This window comes from Aspergillus aculeatus, assembly GCF_001890905.1.
Source record: "Aspergillus aculeatus ATCC 16872 unplaced genomic scaffold ASPACscaffold_11, whole genome shotgun sequence".
Lineage (NCBI taxonomy): Eukaryota > Fungi > Ascomycota > Eurotiomycetes > Eurotiales > Aspergillaceae > Aspergillus > Aspergillus aculeatus.
Window position 1 is genome coordinate 1064829 of NW_017962986.1, and position 19163 is coordinate 1083991.

At 53.0% G+C, this 19163-nt stretch overlaps 7 protein-coding genes across 7 annotated transcripts; 5 read left to right on the plus strand and 2 right to left on the minus strand.

Moving 5' to 3' along the window:
- Nucleotides 1-331: 331 nt before the first annotated feature.
- ASPACDRAFT_1872018 (NAD-dependent epimerase/dehydratase family protein) lies at nt 332-1272 on the plus strand (the record flags this gene model as incomplete). The annotated part of the gene is made up of 1 exon (XM_020197988.1): nt 332-1272. One exon carries the CDS (start codon nt 332-334, stop codon nt 1241-1243), a length of 912 nt encoding a protein of 303 aa, XP_020054871.1. The 3' UTR covers nt 1244-1272.
- Nucleotides 1273-1460: 188 nt separating this feature from the next.
- ASPACDRAFT_62033 (uncharacterized protein) lies at nt 1461-2291 on the minus strand (the record flags this gene model as incomplete). Its single annotated transcript, XM_020203746.1, has 1 exon — nt 1461-2291. The coding sequence occupies one exon, from the start codon at nt 2289-2291 to the stop codon at nt 1461-1463; it is 831 nt and encodes a 276-aa protein (XP_020054872.1).
- A 1752-nt stretch (nt 2292-4043) lies between these two features.
- On the plus strand, nt 4044-6639 carry ASPACDRAFT_122347 (uncharacterized protein). Its single transcript, XM_020196531.1, has 5 exons — nt 4044-4309; nt 4363-4487; nt 4539-5310; nt 5381-6144; nt 6220-6639. Exons 1-5 carry the CDS (start codon nt 4208-4210, stop codon nt 6473-6475), a joined length of 2019 nt encoding a protein of 672 aa, XP_020054873.1. The 5' UTR covers nt 4044-4207; the 3' UTR covers nt 6476-6639.
- Nucleotides 6640-7096: 457 nt separating this feature from the next.
- On the plus strand, nt 7097-9240 carry ASPACDRAFT_45047 (glutamine--tRNA ligase; the record flags this gene model as incomplete). Its single annotated transcript, XM_020201534.1, has 6 exons — nt 7097-7468; nt 7519-7526; nt 7578-7651; nt 7708-8081; nt 8130-9107; nt 9160-9240. The coding sequence occupies 6 exons, from the start codon at nt 7097-7099 to the stop codon at nt 9238-9240; spliced, it is 1887 nt and encodes a 628-aa protein (XP_020054874.1).
- A 578-nt stretch (nt 9241-9818) lies between these two features.
- On the plus strand, nt 9819-11805 carry ASPACDRAFT_62036 (endonuclease/exonuclease/phosphatase family protein; the record flags this gene model as incomplete). The annotated part of the gene is made up of 4 exons (XM_020203747.1): nt 9819-10485; nt 10546-10911; nt 10965-11410; nt 11479-11805. 4 exons carry the CDS (start codon nt 9819-9821, stop codon nt 11803-11805), a joined length of 1806 nt encoding a protein of 601 aa, XP_020054875.1.
- A 622-nt stretch (nt 11806-12427) lies between these two features.
- Nucleotides 12428-14180, plus strand: ASPACDRAFT_79908 (uncharacterized protein). The gene is made up of 3 exons (XM_020205519.1): nt 12428-12779; nt 12839-13236; nt 13284-14180. The coding sequence occupies exons 1-3, from the start codon at nt 12528-12530 to the stop codon at nt 13705-13707; spliced, it is 1074 nt and encodes a 357-aa protein (XP_020054876.1). The 5' UTR covers nt 12428-12527; the 3' UTR covers nt 13708-14180.
- A 1367-nt stretch (nt 14181-15547) lies between these two features.
- ASPACDRAFT_53379 (uncharacterized protein) lies at nt 15548-19144 on the minus strand (the record flags this gene model as incomplete). The annotated part of the gene is made up of 11 exons (XM_020202741.1): nt 15548-15780; nt 15883-16170; nt 16247-16608; nt 16676-16822; nt 16879-17195; nt 17246-17297; nt 17345-17459; nt 17547-17658; nt 18023-18325; nt 18383-18861; nt 18922-19144. The coding sequence occupies 11 exons, from the start codon at nt 19142-19144 to the stop codon at nt 15548-15550; spliced, it is 2631 nt and encodes an 876-aa protein (XP_020054877.1).
- Between the last annotated feature and the right edge of the window lie 19 nt (nt 19145-19163).

Consider the following 19163-nt stretch of genomic DNA (forward strand, 5'->3'; position numbering starts at 1 on the left):
TGGCAGCGGATCATTACAGAGCATTGGCACTAGTGATGTCAGCTTGGATCCTGCACGTATCATTACTGCGCAGCATACTGTCCAGAATTTCGTTTTTGGAGGTTCATGCAATTGAGAAAATGAGGCAGAGATGTGATAAGCATATCTTATCCAATTATTTGTTCTCCTCAGGGTATCTGGCCATCATCTTCTGTGAATACCTAGTAAACAAACATCCGCCCAAAACGGCAATCCCCCGCAACCCCCACAAACCCCGCCCTTCTCCCCTCCATATCAACAAAACCACCACGTAGTCTACCTCCATCCCCTCAGCATAGCAACCCAAACCATTATGTCCAAACGCATCATCATAACAGGTGGCTCCGGCAAAGCCGGTCAATTCATCATCGCCCACCTCCTTAGCCAGAACTACACCATCCTAAACCTCGACCTGCACCCGCTGCCGGCCCCGCTCGCGGCCCGCGTGCACACCATCCGCGTCGACCTCACCGACACCGGCCAAGTCCACAGCGCTTTCCACTCGCACTTTGCGTTGACTGAGCCCTTCCGCGAACCACTCCACCAAGCCCCTCATGCAGTGATCCACCTCGCCGGCTACGCGCGCAACATGATCGTCCCCGACAACGAGACGTACCGCGGAAACGTGCTGGCCTTCTACAACGTCCTCGAAGCCGCCTGTCACATGGGCATCCGCAAGATCCTCCTAGCGTCGTCGATCTGTGTCTACGGGGTCGCGTTTGCCGAGGGCGATGTCGAGTACGCTTCCTTCCCTGTGGATGAGGCCGTCCCCGCACGGCCGATGGACGCGTACGCCATCTCGAAGGTGTGTGGGGAGCAGACTGCTGCTGGGTTTGCGAGGCGGTTTCCCGGGACGGATATTTATGTGTATCGATTTGGAGCGGTGGTGAGTCCGGAGGAGTTCCAAGAGAAGTTCACGGGGTATGTGGAGCGGCCGGAGGAGTGGAAGGTGCATGGTTGGGCGTATACGGATGCAAGGGATCTGGGGGGGATGGTGGAGAGGGGGTTAGTTGTGGATGGGTTGGGGTTTCAGGTGTTCAATGCGGTCAATGATGAGATGACGAATTTTGAGGAATCAACGAAGGCGTTCTTGACCAGGGTCTGTCCTGGGGTGCCGGTTACGAGGGAGTTGGTGGGTAGAGAGGCGCCGGTATCAAATAAAAAGCTGAGGGAGGTGTTGGGGTTTGTGCAGCGGGTGCGGTGGCAGGATGGGTATCAGAAGTAGGTTGCTGAGCTTATTGGACTGCTGGAAAGGTCGTGTAGATATCTTTTGATGACTGTCTGTAGCTATGCACTAAGTAATCAAAGAGTTATCTTGGAGCATCATAAAAAGTGGACAAGTTAAGAAAAGTACAGTCATCAGTTCAACCATGAACAGACAAATCAGCAACGAAAGGTACAGTCAGCGGTCACAATTATCCATGACGAATTTCACACGTCTTCTAGTAACAGTCTGGATCCATCATCTCTTCATAAGTCCCATGAAAGTCTTCAAGGGTAACAATACCTCCTAGGCCGGAAGTATCTGCAAGACAAATAGACAAACCATCCATCTCCAACCGAAGAAGGTCTTCATTGTCACATTTGTGGGTAGCCTCGAAATCGATCAGGATAGCCTTTCCATTGCTAATAAGGAAGTTGTGCCGGTTTGTATCGCCGTGCCGAAGCCCCAAGGCATGTAGTTGAGACAACGCCTGCCTGCAGAGGCCAATATCCGCAGGTCCAGCGTGGCGCGCATCAGGAATTCGCTCCATGAAGAAACCGATAACACGATCATGTTCAGTCAAATGGCCAAGGAAACGAGGCCCAATTCCGTGGCCGTTCAACCACTGGTAGACTGTAGTTTCGTTTTCCATCGAATCCATATACCAGTACCAGGGCTGGAATTTGGCGATCACAATATCGTCGAACTGTGGACATTTGACCTCATAAACCTCAAATTGAACTCTCTCACCCAGCTCAACGTTCAGATAGTCGATGGAGGTTTCATGCCAGGTGTTCTCCACGCCGGGAAAGTCAGTCAGGTTGATACGTATGAAGTAGGGGCGACCGTCTTCATCTTTAGCCACAACACCATCGTTCCAATTTCCGGCGGGAAATCTTGGGAGGACGGAGTACAGAGTTGGACCAAAGCACATCTCAGCATTTTTGTAGGTGCCTGGTTCGACAGTAAGGTATTTGACCTGCTTGCCGTCAACCAGAAGACGGAAGTAGCTTTCGGTTTTCTTATCGACCTCGCAGTTGAGTAGTTTAATCTCCAGGTTGTTACTCATTTCTGCGGTGGACACTTTTCTAAGGATTCAAGATTATATTAGCCTCGACTTGAGATTGCTTTAATATTCTTGGTACCTTGTCTTGTATGTCCTCAAGATGAGTTATGTTGAGTCTTGATGCTGAAATCTGGAGACTTATCTTAGCTGATGAAATTTAGGCAGCAGCAGGATAGGCAGCGTCCGGGTGAAGTTGTGAGAAGTTGCAACACAGTTGCTTAGGTGAAATGTGAAATATAAGAAGATGTGGATCTTTGGATTTGGTCATGTGAATAATAAAGCTGGGCCTGTCACCTTACTTCCCTCTCTTACTTCTGTGTTATTCACCCGCCTTATTCTACCTGAGCATCAACACCCACAAGCTAACTGATCCAACAAATATCAAATCATCTACTCTCCATTCCACCCAACTTACCCATATCGCAAATCACCCAGAAAAGCTTCTTTCAATTGCTGAGTTCCAGTCTATTGAAATATCCAAGGTATATCTGACAAGGTCAACGCTGATAATCCGTGATCACTAAAAATTTCAAATACAGTCCTCTACAGCCAGGAACCTCTGTCAAGTTTCATAATCTTATACATTTGAACTCAAAAAGTAAGTTTATGATCTTCCAAGAGACTATTCTCTTCAGTCTAACTGAAACTCAGTAATTCAAGATGTGCAAGCAGATGTTTATCAGGTACACTTGTGGCTGTGAGAAAGACACAGAATTCATGCAATGCGAGGCACGCGCTGGTACCAATGTGAGATGCAGTCCTGCAAAGAGGATGAAGCAGAAGGAGTCCCCTCACATGTGTTCGCGCCACCTGGTCAAGCCCGGCACCGATGAGATGACCCGCGACAAGAAGAAGAAGGCCGAATAGGTCATGCTCAGATGGGCATTTCTACAGCTTAGAGAAGTGAGGAAATTTCATCAAAATTGGGGATGCTCGGATGGGAGTTATTGCAGCTCGGAGAAGTGAGGAGATTTTCATTGAACTTGTGGTTCATTCGCTCATGTAGCTACCTTACACTATCTGCTGGGGAATATAGCAGAAGCTATATGGCTGTCTAACGTCAATTTTGCTTCGTAGGCTCATATTTTAAGTAATTTTCATCGATGTTTGGGTTTATTCCAGACACGGATAGGTTGAAATCGTTACTTGGGATGATGACCAGAATGGACTAAATTAGCAGCAATATGTGCTGTTGCCCACAGCAGCGTCAAAGGCGATCGGAAGCTATGCTCTAGAGAAACGAATTCTCAAAAGTAGGCTTATTCTGAGGTCTGGGACTGTTGGTGAAAGTAATGATATCCTTTTTCAATGCTAAGAATGATTTTATTCTCTAATTGTTTGTACACCCTACTAATTTCTCTTTAATTATCTTGTCTAAATCGACTATGTGATACTGAACACTACCTGGCAGGGCATGCATTGCATACTTCACACATTGGTCTATTTGTCGATCAGCCTAATAAAAACATCTACGCTTGACGCAGGGTCCATCCTGCCTCAAAGAACAGGTCTGGACGTCAAGCACCTAGCGCAAACCATGGCTATGAGGTGCCAAATCTGGTTTAAACTCCACCATCAGTTTACTTGGACACCGCGGGACTAATTTCCACCTTGAGTATGGGAAAACCTCCGCCTCAACAGTGGATGCTCGGAGTTACCGATGATTGGTGCTGGGCGGAGCCGGCAGCTGAGTCAGCGGCCGCGAGCCTGAGTCAGCGGGCCGATGGCGGGCCTGTTTCTGCCTCTGACCTCTCACACTCGCACACCGAGACTGCATCCCACTCAATCTCTCGGCCATCCATCCTAGCTCTGCCCTATACCCCCTTATCCCCGAGATTGCTATGGCTCCGGACGTTTTCCGTTAATCTCAATTGGTCCACTGCAGTTCTAGACAGACCCTTGAGCCCTCATTCATACAGATGTCCACCTCCACTCCATCCTCGGATGGTGGTGACGGTCCCCCCTCGGCGCCCCCTTTGCGCCGCACGGCCCGGGCCTGTGACTCGTGCCACCGGAGAAAAGTAAATCTTCATCCTCTTGCGCCTTTTGGGTAACCTGCCTGACCGCTCTTTAGATCCAGTGTGATCCATCCATTCCATGCAACTGGTGCCGCCACCATGATCTGGACTGCACTTTCGATAGGCCCATAGGGGGAAGTAAGCGCAAGAGAGCCGCCAATGAGCCGAACCCCATGACTCAGTACGTATCGTGCGATGCGGATCATTTCCAAGTCATCTAACATTCTGGCAGCCCGCCCCGACAGCAGCTTCCACCCGGGGAAGACCTCGAGGACAGGGTAACGAAGCTGGAGCAGCTTCTGGTGCGATCTATGCCGACCAATGAGCACCAACGTAATTGTACGTCGCTGATCTCCCAAGGGTCCTGGCCATCGGATCCGGCCGCTTGGTTCGGCCCCCCACGGACGTCGGCCAATGGTCCCTCAGCCAGCGACTACATGCCTCGTTCCAACAGTGGTCTGTGCTTCGGCAAGATACATTTCGCAGGTCACTATGTGGGCGACTTAAACTCATACAATGGTATTCCAAGCCTCTCGCTTGACGGTCAGGAATGGGTGCAGTCACGCACCGGCGAAGACAAGAGATTCAACAGCCTTTGGCCCTCCCAGCCTCAACGACCGACACCACAGCCACCCAGATCCTTCTCACATACACTGCATGGCTATGCGGGTGTCCCCGATCTTCCGGATCGGTTCGTCGTAGATCAATATGTCCAGCGATACTTTTCTTCTTTCATCCGATTCATTTTTCCTCTTATCGACTCCTTACTGTTCAAAGAGACTGTCGACCTCGCCTATTCCTCATGCCAAGATCCTCCACCGGTGGAGATGATAAGCGCCAAAACGTGTGTGATGACCTTTTTGGCACTCATGTCGATGATTCTCCGGCCTCAAGATAATCTCCCTACTGTGGACGCGGACATCTATGCAGTCAAGGCACAGAATCTCTTGCCTCAAATCATGAATGATGTCAGCCTGTCTACCTTTCAAGCAATGTTAATGCTGGTCAGTCTACATTTCCTGTGCGATTTGAGATTTCCCGAGAAAAAAGTACAAATCATGCTGACACTTCAAGACCATGAATCGAGTCTTCTCTGGTCAACTCCAAGCTGCCAATCAGTGTCACGCCATGGGTTGTCGGGTTATGTTCTCCCTAGGAGCCCAGCTTTTACCCAATGAGCGACCGGCTCCCCCGTCACCACACGATGTCGAGGATCGAGTTTGGCGTTATCACAAGCAGCTGCGGAACTTGTTCTGGCTTTGCTATACCCATGACAAGGAGATCTGTCTCCGATCGGGTCAGCCGCCGATCATTGATGACGAACACTGCAACCTCTCTCTACCCGCTAATTACATGCAGATACAATATCTTATAGACGAAGGCGCCGACAGGTCCATGTTTGATGACATCGGTATTCCTCACTCTCCGGTCGACCTGCGAATGACGGTGATCAAGTCAAAGGCCTACCGGGCACTATACTCCTCCAAGTCCCTGCTCAAGTCCGATGCCCAGCTCTTGCAGGATATTCGCGAGCTCGACGACGAGCTGGAGCGTTGGCGCATGGACGTCCCGCACAAATTTCGTCCATCCTTAGGGCACTCCTTTGAGAATCATGAAAATCCCTTTCTCCGCATGCAAGCTATAGTCTCTCGGCTGGAATACCACTATCTGATGGTAACGATTCATCGTGCGGCGGGCCGCTGTCAATCCTGGGCAAATACGGACACTGGGGTCATGGAGGGAATTAATTCGAGCATGCTACTTGCGGTGGAAGCAAGTCGTTCCACCTTGTTGTTTCTGCGCCCGACTATCGATTCAATATTTCCCGAGGCATTCTGGTGAGCTTTTTCGTCTTGCTTTCCTATATCCTACACTCGCCACCATAGACTAACTCCAAGCACTGACCATAATAGGATGATCACCTTTTACCCCATGTCTGCTATTCTCACGATATTCTGCAACATCCTGCTATTTCCACTCGACCCACATGCGGAGGAAGACCTTACACTTCTTGGCTCAGTCCCCGACCTTATCAAGGGATTTCGTCTTCAACGCTTGAAAGATAACGAAGCGGCGCATATGACAATGGTGGCAGACTTTGTGGCCGAACTCACACGCTTGGGCAACTGCGCTATCCGTAAAGCCCGACAAAGTGTGTCACCGAGATAAAAGTTACGTTCTTGTCTTGTACATATTGATGATTTGGACATACGATCGATACCCACGCGGTGACACGCTTTAGCTAGTCAATTGCGCTTAGATGAGTTAATTATTTATTTCTTAGCAAAAGAGTCAAAATCGAGGTTGCTTTGGCAGAGTTCGCCTTGGATTCTATTTAGGTATTGAGTCATAGGTTCGTGACTATCCTGCCGACGCCAACGGAACGCCAATATATAATGAATCACCCGAAATTAGTCACGGTGGCGGTGTCCTGGGTCCGTACAACATGAAAAGTACGCAGATACCCATTTTGAAGAACCATCAAATTGGATTATGCTATTATAGAGAGTATATCAAACAATAAATGCGAGGTGAATTACTTGCACGACGTCCCAACAAAAAAGCAATCAACTTAGAGTTGTGTCAAGGTCCACGACCATACTGATAAGCCGATCAATTGGGCGCTTATCGGAACCTCACCACGTGATCTACACCCGACGGATGACATAAGCCACGCACGGGAAAGTTTCCCCTCCACCCCGCCGATAAGTCCAATCTTTTGTCGTTCAGCACCGACACCACGCGACCTTTGCCCTCCTATCCTCGATTCCTTTAGACCAATCGCCCATCATGACGGACGCTGTCGTTGAAGCGACGGCCAAGCTTCAGCTCGATGAGGAGACCGGGGAGATGGTCTCCAAGGGAGAGCTGAAGAAGCGGTTGCAGAAGCGTGCCAAAAAGGCGGCGAAGGCGGCCAACGCGGCCGCTGCTCCCAAGCAGACCGCGGCCACCCCCAAGCCTGCGGCCGCCCCCAAGCCCGAGGAGGAGCAGATCGACCCGGATGCCATGTTCAAGCAGGGTTTCCTGGCTGCGGTGCACAAGGAGCGGCCTGTTGTGCCGTTGACGCGCTTCCCCCCGGAGCCCAATGGATACTTGCATCTGGGTCACGCGAAGGCGATCGCTGTCAACTTTGGTTTCGCTAGACATTATGGTGGAAAGACGGTATGTTTGATTCTGAATTGGAATTGGGGATGCTGCTAACGATTGCAAAGATTCTTAGGTATTCCTCCCATCGTGTCCGACTCGAGTGAGCAAAGCGACTAATGATTAGATTCGATGATACCAACCCGGAGGCTGAGGAGGAGAAATACTTTGTGGCTATCGAGGAGATCATTCAGTGGCTAGGTATGAGGCGCGCATTGAGGTCGTGAAATATGTGTGCTGACAGGGTCGATTCACAGGCTTTAAGCCCGCCGCTATCACCCACTCGAGCGACAACTTCCAGAAGCTCTACGACCAGGCTGAGAAGTTGATCACCATGGGCAGAGCCTATGTTTGCCACTGCAGCGACACCGAGATTAAGCTCCAGCGTGGCGGAGAGAACCACGGCCCCAGATACCGCTGCAAGCACGCCGAGCAGGATGTCGAGACAAACCTCCAGAAGTTCCGGGATATGAAGGCTGGCAAATACGAGCCCCAGACCGCTTTCTTGCGCATGCTTCAGGACATTGAGGATCCCAACCCTCAGATGTGGGATCTGGCCGCATACCGCATCCTCAAGCAGGAGCACTTCCGCACCAAGAACGAGTGGTGCATTTACCCCACCTACGATTTCGTATGTAAGGTTCAGCATGCTTGATGATGCTTGCTAACACTGCACTAGGCCCACTGCCTGTGTGATAGCTTCGAGAACATTACACACAGTCTGTGCACGACCGAGTTCCAGCTTTCCCGCACTTCCTACGAGTGGCTGAACAGTACCTTGGGCGTCTACGAGCCCATGCAGCGCGAATACGGTCGCCTGAACGTCAGTGGTACCGTCATGTCGAAACGTAAGTTGAAGAAGCTGGTGGATGACGGATACGTCCGAGGCTGGGATGATCCCCGCCTGTACACACTGATTGCTCTGCGCCGCCGTGGTGTGCCCCCCGAGGCAATCCTCTCCTTCATCAACGAACTCGGTGTGACGACTGCTCTCAGTCTGATCAAGATCTCGCGCTTCGAGCAGACTGTCCGGACATACCTTGAGAGCCGTGTTCCCCGGTTGATGCTTGTGATTGACCCCGTTCCGGTGGTCATTGAGGACTTCGAGACGGTTGAGGATGGTCAGCTCAACTGCGATATTCCTTTCTCTCCCAAGAACCCTGCTATGGGCACTCACGAGATTCGCCTGACCAAGACCATTTACATCGATCGGTCGGATTTCCGCGAGGAGGATGCCAAGGGCTACTTCCGTCTGGCCCCGGGCAAGAGCGTCGGTCTCTGGCGCGCACCCTACCCCGTCAAGGCCACCACTTTCACCAAGGATGCTGATGGTAAGGTCACCGAGATCCGGGCTGTTTGGGATAAGGAGGGCGGCAAGCCCAAGACCTACATCCAGTGGGTCCCAGATAACTCGCGCAAGGTGGAGGTCCGTATCCACGACCCGCTTTTCAAGTCGGAGGACCCCGGTGCTGCTGAGGGTGGCTTTTTGAGCGATATCAACCCCAACAGTGAGACCATTTACAAGGATGCTCTGATTGAGGCGGGCTTCGATGAGGTCCGTCGGAGGGCTCCTTGGCCGGAGGCTGCCGGCGAGAAGGAGAAGGGCAAGAGTGGACCGGAGAGTGTCCGTTTCCAGGGCATGCGTGTGGCCTACTTCGTGAGTCACTCTTTCATGATTGCTGGATTTATTTTCGCTAATTCTATATTAGGCTGTCGATTCGGATTCCACGGAAGACCGCGTCGTGCTGAACCGCATCGTGTCTCTGAAGCAGGATGTTGGGCGCAACTAGATGCTGGGAAAGTACGCTTGAGGATGTAATCGACATGCGGAAGCGGCGCTGCCCGATGTTCTTCAGGTGCGAGATTATGGGAGTGCATGACCCTGATAGCCGTCTATAGTACCTGCATGGGTAGTGAGGCGCTAGTTGTCACCCTGCAGAAATGTGGGCGCATGACTGGGTGAGAAGCTTGGTCTGTTGAATGGTGTGTTTTTAGCGTGATGATTCTTATGCAGAGTTGAGGAGTGCCAAGGTGTTGATAAGGTATCATGCAGGATTTAGATAGTCATAAATGAAGTTATAAATGAATAGGCAGGGAGTTATATCAGCCTGTGCTATACATTCTTTTATCTTACAATTCCGCCGGCACCCGAGTGAGGTAACATCGTGCCGAGTACCTGCTTGGCTTGGCTGCAGCATTGCTCAAGGGAAACGTGGGTGTTATCAGTTCCCCTCACTGGACCAACTCCCACTTTCTCATCTGCAATCATGAGCCACTGCTTCTCTGGAAGAACATTTAAAACCACCATGATGGCTGCTATCGAGCACTCAGAGCAACGAAGCATTCATCAAGAGCGCCATTCCACAAGATGCGCACTCCCTCACTCTCCACGGTCGCATTGCTGGTGCAGACCGCGGTTGCAGTCACCATCAACGAGATCACTGGGGACCGGTACATCTCTCCATATGTCGGTACCCAGATCACTGACCTTGAAGGTCTGGTGACTGCCAAAGGTTCCTCTGGGTTCTATCTGCGCTCCACCAGTCCCGATTCTGACGACAAGACCTCGAACTCGGTCTATGTCTATGGAAGCAGCGCGACCAAGAGCGTCACCGTGGGAGACATCATTACCTTGAGCGGCAAGGTCACAGAGTATCGGTCCACGTCCAGCTATGTCTACTTGACCGAGATCGAGTCTGCGACCGACATCACGGTGGTCTCGAGCGGCAACACTGTAACTCCCATTGTGATCGGCGGGAATGGACGCAGCCCTCCCACCGAGCAGTTCACATCGCTCGACAACGGGGACCCGTTCAGCCTGCCAGGGAACAGCAGCCAGCTCTCGACGGCCAACCCAGTCTTGGATACCACCGCTTACGGGATGGACTTTTGGCAGAGTCTCACCGGGGAGTTTGTCAGCTTGTCGGGCCTGACAGCCATCTCGAAAGCCAGTTCTTACGGCGATACTTGGGTCGTTGGGGACTGGGCGGTATCGGGGAAGAATGAACGTGGAGGGTTGACGATGACTGTCAATGGTTGCTTGCTCTGAACCTTCTATCGTTAGCTGCAGATTTGCTGACTCGTGTGTTGTTTAGACTCGAACCCCGAAGCACTCATCATTGGCTTGCCTCTTGATGGAAGCAAGAACCCGACCGACGTCAAGTTGGGAGATACACTGGGGGATATCACCGGGATCATCACTCAGGCGTACGGCTACTACGCCCTGCTACCGTCGACTGCGTTGTCCGTAACGTCCTCGAACGCGACCGATGTACCCAAGACGTCCTTGATCTCGAACAAGAAATGTAAAATCACCTTTGGCGATTACAACGTGGACAACCTGGGGCCGGACTCATCGACACTCCCCGGCGTCGCTGGTCATATTGCGAACTATTTGCAAAGCCCGGATATCGTCTTCCTCCAAGAGATTCAGGATAATGATGGTTCGACGAATGACGGTGGTATGTGCTCCCTCTCTCGCTGGGATGAAATCCCGACGCTCATTCTTGCTCAGTGGTATCGGCCAATGTGACACTTTCAACGCTGGTCAGCTCGATCGTCGAGCAAGGCGGTGTCCAGTACGAATTCTATGACATTGATCCGGTCGACGGCACCAACGGCGGCGAAAGTGGTGGCAATATCCGATGTGCTTACCTGTACAATCCTGAAGTCGTGCAGTTGCGCGACGCTAACCCAGGCACCAGCACGACGGGCACGACCGTCAAGTCCGGAGGCACGTTGAGTTACAACCCGGGGTTGATTGACCCCACGAATGAGGCCTGGGACGCGAGTCGGAAGCCCCTGGTGGCGCAGTGGGAGAGGGCGGATGGGAGGAACACCTTCTACACCATCAACGTGCACCTGACCTCCAAGTACGGCAGCACGTCTCTGGAAGGCGACCTCCGGCCACCTGTCAACGGTGATGTGGAGAAGCGAGCTTCGCAGCTTAGTGTGATTGCGGTAAGTCTCGGTGAAATTGCCAAGTTCCCCCCGAAGCTAGTTGAAACTAATCATGTTGGTGCAATCAGGACTTTGTGAGCTCTCTTTTGGCGGAGGTAGCCGACGCCAGAATCATTGTGGCGGGCGATTATAATGAATATTCATTTACGGACATTTTCAACGTGTTCACAGAGGTGGGCCTGCAGGAGATCGATGAGGTTGCTGGCCTTGCGGCCACGGAGCGATACACCTACCTATACGACCAGAACAGTGAGCAGCTGGATCATATGTTTATCAGTTCGGCACTGGCCACAGGGGCAAAGGTGGAACACGTCCACGTGAACACATGGGTCTCAACCGCAGACCAAAGTTCTGATCACGATGCGACAGTCGCTCTGATGAATGTGTGCCAATAAATGGCGACAGCCTACCATTATACTAGCGGACTAGCGAAATCAAGGACGGCTAGATCGCATTCTCTCGTGTTCTCATCTCCACTAATCTAACTGTTACGTGATGAGATCCGTGCATTCTCAGCTGTAAGCACCAGTGTTCGCGCCAAATATTGCCGAGATGGGCCTGGTAGACGTTTACCGGGACAAGCATCGGCTGGGGTTGTAACTCTGCGAGTGCCTGCGAGGCTGCGACAAACCATCTGGAGGGAGAGGAACCGAAACATGGCAGGATTCTGGTAGCGAGGGCCACAGCAAACCTTTCCACGTGGGCGGGCCTGGGCCGCGGCTTTCCTGGTGGTGCGCTGGAGTCCTGGTCGGTGGGAAATTTTTCTACCCGAGCGCTCGGGCATGCGAAGGCTCCACTGCAAGCATGGAATTCCGATCGATAGTCAATCTTGAATCAGCCCGTCTGTAGCCGGTGAACCAATCATTCGCTAAAGGGCCTGCTTCGGCCGATGGTACAGTGGACCTCAGAATTGCGACCACTGGTGAGGGGAGAGGGTCTGTAACGCCCGTTTTCCATGGTTCAAGCCCCTCGCGACGGAAGTCAGGCACTTTTTCTGATTTCTGCCCCGAGGGGGACGTCATTTCCGGCCACGCCGTGGTTGAGATATTAAGAAAATGTCTTCCCGGGCTCAGCGCGGCAGTCTGGGATCTTGGAATTCTCATCACTGCTCAACACCATGGCCGAAGATCGCAGCTTAGCCGTGCGTGCGGTTGCCGCGGTCTTCCTGGCCCTGGCAACTATCACGACCGTCCTGCGATGCTATGTGCGCCTTCGGATCGTCAAGGCTTTCGGCTGGGACGATGGGATTATGGTCTTGGCCTACATCTTCTATGTCTTTTTCTCCGCCTGTATGATTGGTGGTAGTCTTTGGGGGACAGGCCAACACCTTGATCAATTGGATAACCACCATCGAGTGACCGCTATGAAGGTATGTCTTTGTGAACAACGCACCACGCAGGATAGTCAATACTGACCGGGTTGCTCTAGTATTGGTTCTATTGCGACATTGGCTACGCGATTGGTTCTATCCTATGCAAAATTTCTGTATCGATCTTCATTCTACGCATCACGATCCACCGAGTCCACCGAATCGTCATTGGAGTCGTCGTCGGCCTTGTTGTCGCTGCAGGGTTTGCGTTCTTCGTAATTCTTCTCGCACAATGCAAGCCAATGGCCTATTGGTATCTTCGTCTCAGCACTGAGGAGGTTGGCAAGGGCACTTGCATATCCACACATGTCGCGATGGATGCGCTCTATGCCTTTAGCGCAACCTCGGCGGTGTTTGACATGACGATCGCAGTCCTCCCTATCCTCCTGGTTCGGAAGCTGAAGATGCAAAGTGACGTGAAAATTGCGGTGGCTGGTCTGCTCAGCATGGCCTGCGTGTATGAAATCTGGTTCCTTTCGTCAGACAACTGCTAATCTTAACCAGGGCGTCCGTCGCTGTCATTGTCCGCATTCCTTACATCCCGACGCTCCTTGAAACCGATTTCTTGTACGAAACCACCCCTGTCGCTATCTGGTCGAACATCGAAACCGGCCTGGGTATCTTCGCCGGCAGCATGGCCACCCTCCGACCCCTGCTGCGCAAGTTCCGGCCGTCAACCTACCAGAACACTTGGCCCAGCTCCTCGCGCGGCAAGCGCAGCAAGTCGATGCCGTTGCAGTCGAGCCAGCGGCAGGATTCCGACCGTATCCCCTTGGAAGATCGTTTGTACGGCACCACCTTTTTCACCGTCGAAGCAGGTAATGATCGGTATTCTTCCACAGGGTTGGACCAGGTTCCGATATTGCCGAAGCAGACATACATGCCACAGATTAGCGTGAAGCAGGAGGTTCATGTGACGACTGTTTAGACTGGTGAAGGTCTGACGAGACGAAGTCTGAGGTCGGAGGGCCGTGCACTCGCCGCATAGTAGGGCTGCAATCTAGTCCTGCTCCATCAGCCATAGGACTGCTGCTCCATTACTGAGATTTAGAGGGATTTATCTCAGAGTGATTGTGGGCAACTCCCCAACACGCATCAAGCGACTGGTTGGGACCACGCCGTGTCTAACAGACACTGCAGCAGCAAGACCGCTCAACTGGGATCCTGGCGAAATCTCTCGAGACTTGGCAGGCGGAGCATTAAGCCCTGGGCATGCGTATGAGGACAGCACGAAAGTTGTTGGAGGACAAGCAACTTCTACAGCCATCTCACTCAGCGCATCAGCCACCACCCCCACGGCCGGCGATAGCCGACTGAGGGTGAACAATCCATCACAATTACACCCCGATCGACCACACCGCCCCCGGTCGCATCGATGTCATGACTATATAGAATATAATGTTTACTTTGTCTATCCCTATCTCGGTAGCTTCACGCATCCCCAACTCAAGAACCGGAAATAAGCTGCGACCAGATATCTTCTGTAATCCCAACGGTGTGTAGATCTGATAAGATGCGATCGGCATGGACCTACTGAACGAAGTGGACACCTGCCCTGGGATCGAAGCTAGAGTTGGGAGCATCCAGCGTGGGAAAAGCGATCAGCGCGCGATGGGGTTGTGGGCGATCGGCAGGGAAGTTGCCGAACGGGGAATGCGACCAGAAAATTTCGATATTCTTCCTGCTCCATCCGCTCCATCGGATGCAACCGTGCCTGGGGAGTGCGTGCAAGAGGAATGTGGTCTTTCACTTGGTTTGACTCAGTCGGCCTGGTTTTTGTTAGTGACACTAACCTACTGACTATTCTTCAGGAGGACCAATCACCATATATGTCCAGACATATACAGAGAACGGTGTCGTTGGTTGATCTTGATCAAACAGCGCACTTTTATAAACAGAGTAGCTCTCTTTCTGACCAATTGATTTTAGATATCAGAACTCGGCAAATCAAGAGTCAACGTGCCAGCATAAAGTTTTAACGAGGGTCTGTCTACAGCTGACATGGAAGTCCCAGCAGGCCCAGTGTACCACTGCACCAAGGCCCGTACTTGCACCTTCTTAAGCACTGTTTTGAGCGACTTGTTTGAACACGCTTTAAGCACTCATTGGGCGCTCCTTAATATCTCAATAGAGCCATTTTAACTACTCTTCATATGACTTTCGGAGCACTTTTCCCGTCAATCTCTCGTGACACTCTCCAGATACTCAACCTCCCCCACACATAAGAAAACAAGAAATGCATCCATCTGCTTCCACGTCTATCTCGCTGCGTCTAGCACATTTAACACCTTGCTAAACACCCTTCAAGGCACTTTCTTAGAGCAGATAAACCCCTAATGTATTGAGCCAGACCTACAACCTGAATATGCAGCGGGGCCTTCCCTGATACTGAGCAGAAAAGTCAAAGTCACGTGGCATTATTAAGGAGCCAACCAAGTCACTAAATATAGAGCAGAAAGCAGCCAATCAGCGCGCATCACGCTCCCACGACCTGAGGCCCTGGTAAAGTCACGGGTTCCATCTTGCGCTTCGCAGAGCACCTCCGCCTAGGCGATTCTCACCAAACAGACCAAACATTCCCAGTCCATCTCTCGCCCCACTTAAAACCCACTAGGGACAGTTATACACATAAATCACAACACAAGCTCATCAGCATAACCCAGAGAACCCCTCCCCCTTCCCCTTCCCCTTCCCCTTTTCCGTTTCTCCCTCCGTTCCCCACATCTCCCCCCCTGTCCCATCTATAATCTATAAGCAACAAAGGCAAACTAAATAGACCCATGCCCCGCCGTCTCAAACGGCAAGCCCCAACACACGACCCCGACCACCACCCACAGCGCCGCCGAGGCATAGATGGGCGCGGTGGTGAAGCCCGTCTGCGAGGCGATGAGGCTGGCGCACAGCCCGCCGAACCGCAGCAGGCTTGCCGCCGTGCCGGTGCCGGTGCCGCGGTGCGGCGCAGGGAAGGATTCCGGGGTGAAGGCGTACATGATTGCATACTCTGCATACACCCATCATGAGCATGAAGATTACACGTGGGTGCTTGGGTTAAGCTGGGATAAGCTGGATCAAGTTCGGGGCTAGAAAGGAAAAGCAGGCCTACCAAAATTCCCCAACATGCCCGTGACGCACGCGAACGCCAACGAGGAAGTGGGGTTGCTGACGCCCACGTAGGCGAACAGGAACACCCCCGTGATGATGGACGAGAGGCCCATCATCCATCGTCGGCCGAAGATCGTGGTGACCAGGTATGCCGCGGACAGGGGCCCGACGACGCCGACGGCGGATTCGATGCAGTAGTTGCGGTAGGTGGTTGTTAGGCTAGCCGATGAGGTGAATTTCGTGGCCAGGTAGGAGGGGAGGAAGTTGAAGTAGAGGGGGTAGGCGATTCCTTTTTCTGAGGTATTAGTATGGTTTTTTTGGGGGGGTGGTTCGAGGGTGTGACTTGATGGTAAGGGCAAACGAACCGATGGTCAACCATATCCCCCAGATGAGCACAGTGTGTCTGGTCAATGGTTTGGTGGCGAAGAGCGCGCGATAATGCTCGCCCTTGAAGTCTTTCATGTTCTCGCGGAGGATCTCGGTCGTCGAGAGGGCGGACGACGTCGTGGACGGGATGCCCAGTCGGGCGTCGATGTCCTGCAGCATGCTCAGGGTCAACGGGGGCGGCTTGCCGTTCTCCTTTGCGACGTGGTTGACGGCGTCCACGGCGGCTTGGTCGCGGCCCTTGGAGAGGAGGTATCGGGGTGTTTCGGGGAGTTTAAAGACGAAGGTGCGGATGAGGGTGAAGGCGAGCGAGAGACTGCCCAGGGTTATCAGGGTGTACCTCCTGCGTTGATACGGCGTTAGCATTACCCCCCTCCCCAGCTCTCTCTCTATCTTGGGCAGGAACTCACCACCCCATATTATCCCCCCGACGACACGTTTCCGGCGTCGAATCCGCCGCACAGCTGAAATTCGCCAGAAACACCCACGCCACCAGCGAGACTATCAGCTGGCCCAGATTCCACCACGCAGAGAGCGCAGTCAGCAGCCATTGATGACTATCCAGTTAGTACAGCATACATCGCACCACGACCAACTCCAGAAGGAAACTCACCTCCCCGGCACAAACTCCAGAAATATCATACTATCCACCGGCACATTCCCCCCGGCCGCCGTGCCCACCATCGCCCACATCGCGCTGAACCCCACGAAGTTCATCGTCCCCGCTGCACCACACAGGAAGATCCCCGCGATGAGCAACGTGCAGTTGAATGCGGGCTTACGGCCGATGAGATCGCTGGAGATACCCCAGAAGGATGCCCCCAGGATCAGGCCGATGTAGTAGGCGACGGAGCTGTAGCTGACCTGCACGATACCGGGGAATTCGAGCTCGATGGGTGGCTGCACGGCGCTGATGCCTTGGGATGCGAACTAACTGGCTGGTCAGTTTGTTCAGGATGATGCACCTAAAGAAGACGTACATTATCCACTATCCATCCAAATCCAGTGACGACGAAGAGTTTCCATTGGAAGCTGTGTACGTTAGTGTCCGTCTGAGGATGAACGAGGAGGCAGCGTACCGCCCCATCCCTATCTCCTCCATGCATCGCCCGACGAGTTCGGACTTCAGGCGGTACGCCTCCGTCGTGGACGTGCCGTAGAACTGCTGCACGTCGGGGTCGTCGAAGATCACGCCTTTCGTCTCGGCCTCGACACTGTGGTTGTCATTCTCATGGCGAGTCTCTCGGATCACGTCTGCAGTGTCTTTCTCTGGCTTGATGCTTTGGCTCTCGTTCTCGGGAGGGGTTCGTTGGACGTCGTCCATGATGCTGTCTTCAGACGTCTCGGGATAAACGACCGTATGATCACGTATCACGTCTTGGAGCGTCGACGACTGTCCTGTACTCTCTCAAATACTGTACGAGCTGGGTTAGGGCTGGCGGTGCATGGACCACCTCCGCATTACGCAGTAAGAGCCACGGGAATCTTATCGACAACATCCAAGGGTGGGGGGTCCGATATCAAGCCTCCACTTCTGAAGGCAGTATAGCACCTCCCGCTATGAACCATTCCTCCATCTGATTGGTAGGATGGGACGCAGGTGCCTCGAGCTGTGGCAAGAACAATGCAAGTAGGAATCTGGATGGAAGAGCACTGTAAAGCGACATGGGTTGAACTGGATGATTTGATAAAGGCTCATATGTACAACTAGATCTAGGCCTGAACTACGCCCCGACAGCCGCCACCGGCGCCACGACCTCCATCTTCGCCTTCATCTCCTGCTTGTACTTCTCCGCTCGCCCGTAACTCTCCTTGTATGACGCCGTCACCATCTCCTCGACCGTGATCGGCGGGTACTTGGGGTCCTCGCCCGGCTGCCGGCAGTTGGGCAGACACTCGCACAGGTAATCCGGGTTCCCGCTGAAGAAGAACGGGATGCTGTACCGCTCCTTACCGGACTTGTTGATTACCCGGTGGATGTTGGATGTGTACTGATCGTTGGCCATGCGCATGAACAGGTTACCCAGGTTGACGACGTAGGCTCCGGGCACGGGCTCGACCTTCTCCCGTTAGTATCTCCTCAAACCGCTGGCAAGACTTCCAGGCAAGAGACTTACATCCAGCCATTCGCCGGTCGGCGCGTCCAAGACTTGCAGCCCGTCCACCTCGTCCTGCAGCAAGAGTGTAATACAACCAAAGTCGGTGTGTGCGCCAATCCCCCGGTTCAGCTTCTCGTCCGCGTCCTTCGGCTGGGCCGGGTAGTGCAAATATCGCATCGTGGCGACCGCCCCATCGGTCAAGGGATCAAAGTAGTCTTCCGACACGTCGAGCGTCAGCGCCAATGCGCCCAGCACGTCCTTGGCCAGATCAAACACCGCGTGGTAGTATTCCATGGTCGTGCGCTCGAACTCCTCTTTGTCCGGGACGGTGGGCGGCCACTGGTTGGGACCGCTGTTGAGCTTCTTCTGCACGAAATAGGGATGGTCCTGGGAGATCTCCTCGCCCACGTAGTATCCCTCCTTCAATTCGGGCCCGGTGCCGACTTCGAGCATCTGCGATCGGAGCAATTCGTAGCCACGATTCCAAGTGTTGTGATCTACCGAAACTTTGCATTAGCGCGGGAAACAAATAAGCTGTGATCAGTGGGCGCACGTACTCTTGTCAACCAGAACCTTCTCCTCGAGGGGCAGATCAAAGAATCGTTTCGTGCAGGCCATGACGCGCTGCTGGAGCTCGCGCGGTACGCGGTGACCCGTGATCTGGAAGAAGCCGTTGTACAGACAGCATTCGCGGATTTGTTCGACGAGCTGTGCCTTTGCAGCGCTATCGCCGCCGTAGAACACGGAGAAATCAAGAATTGGAGGGGCGCTGGGAGACATCTTGCTGACTGAGCTGGAA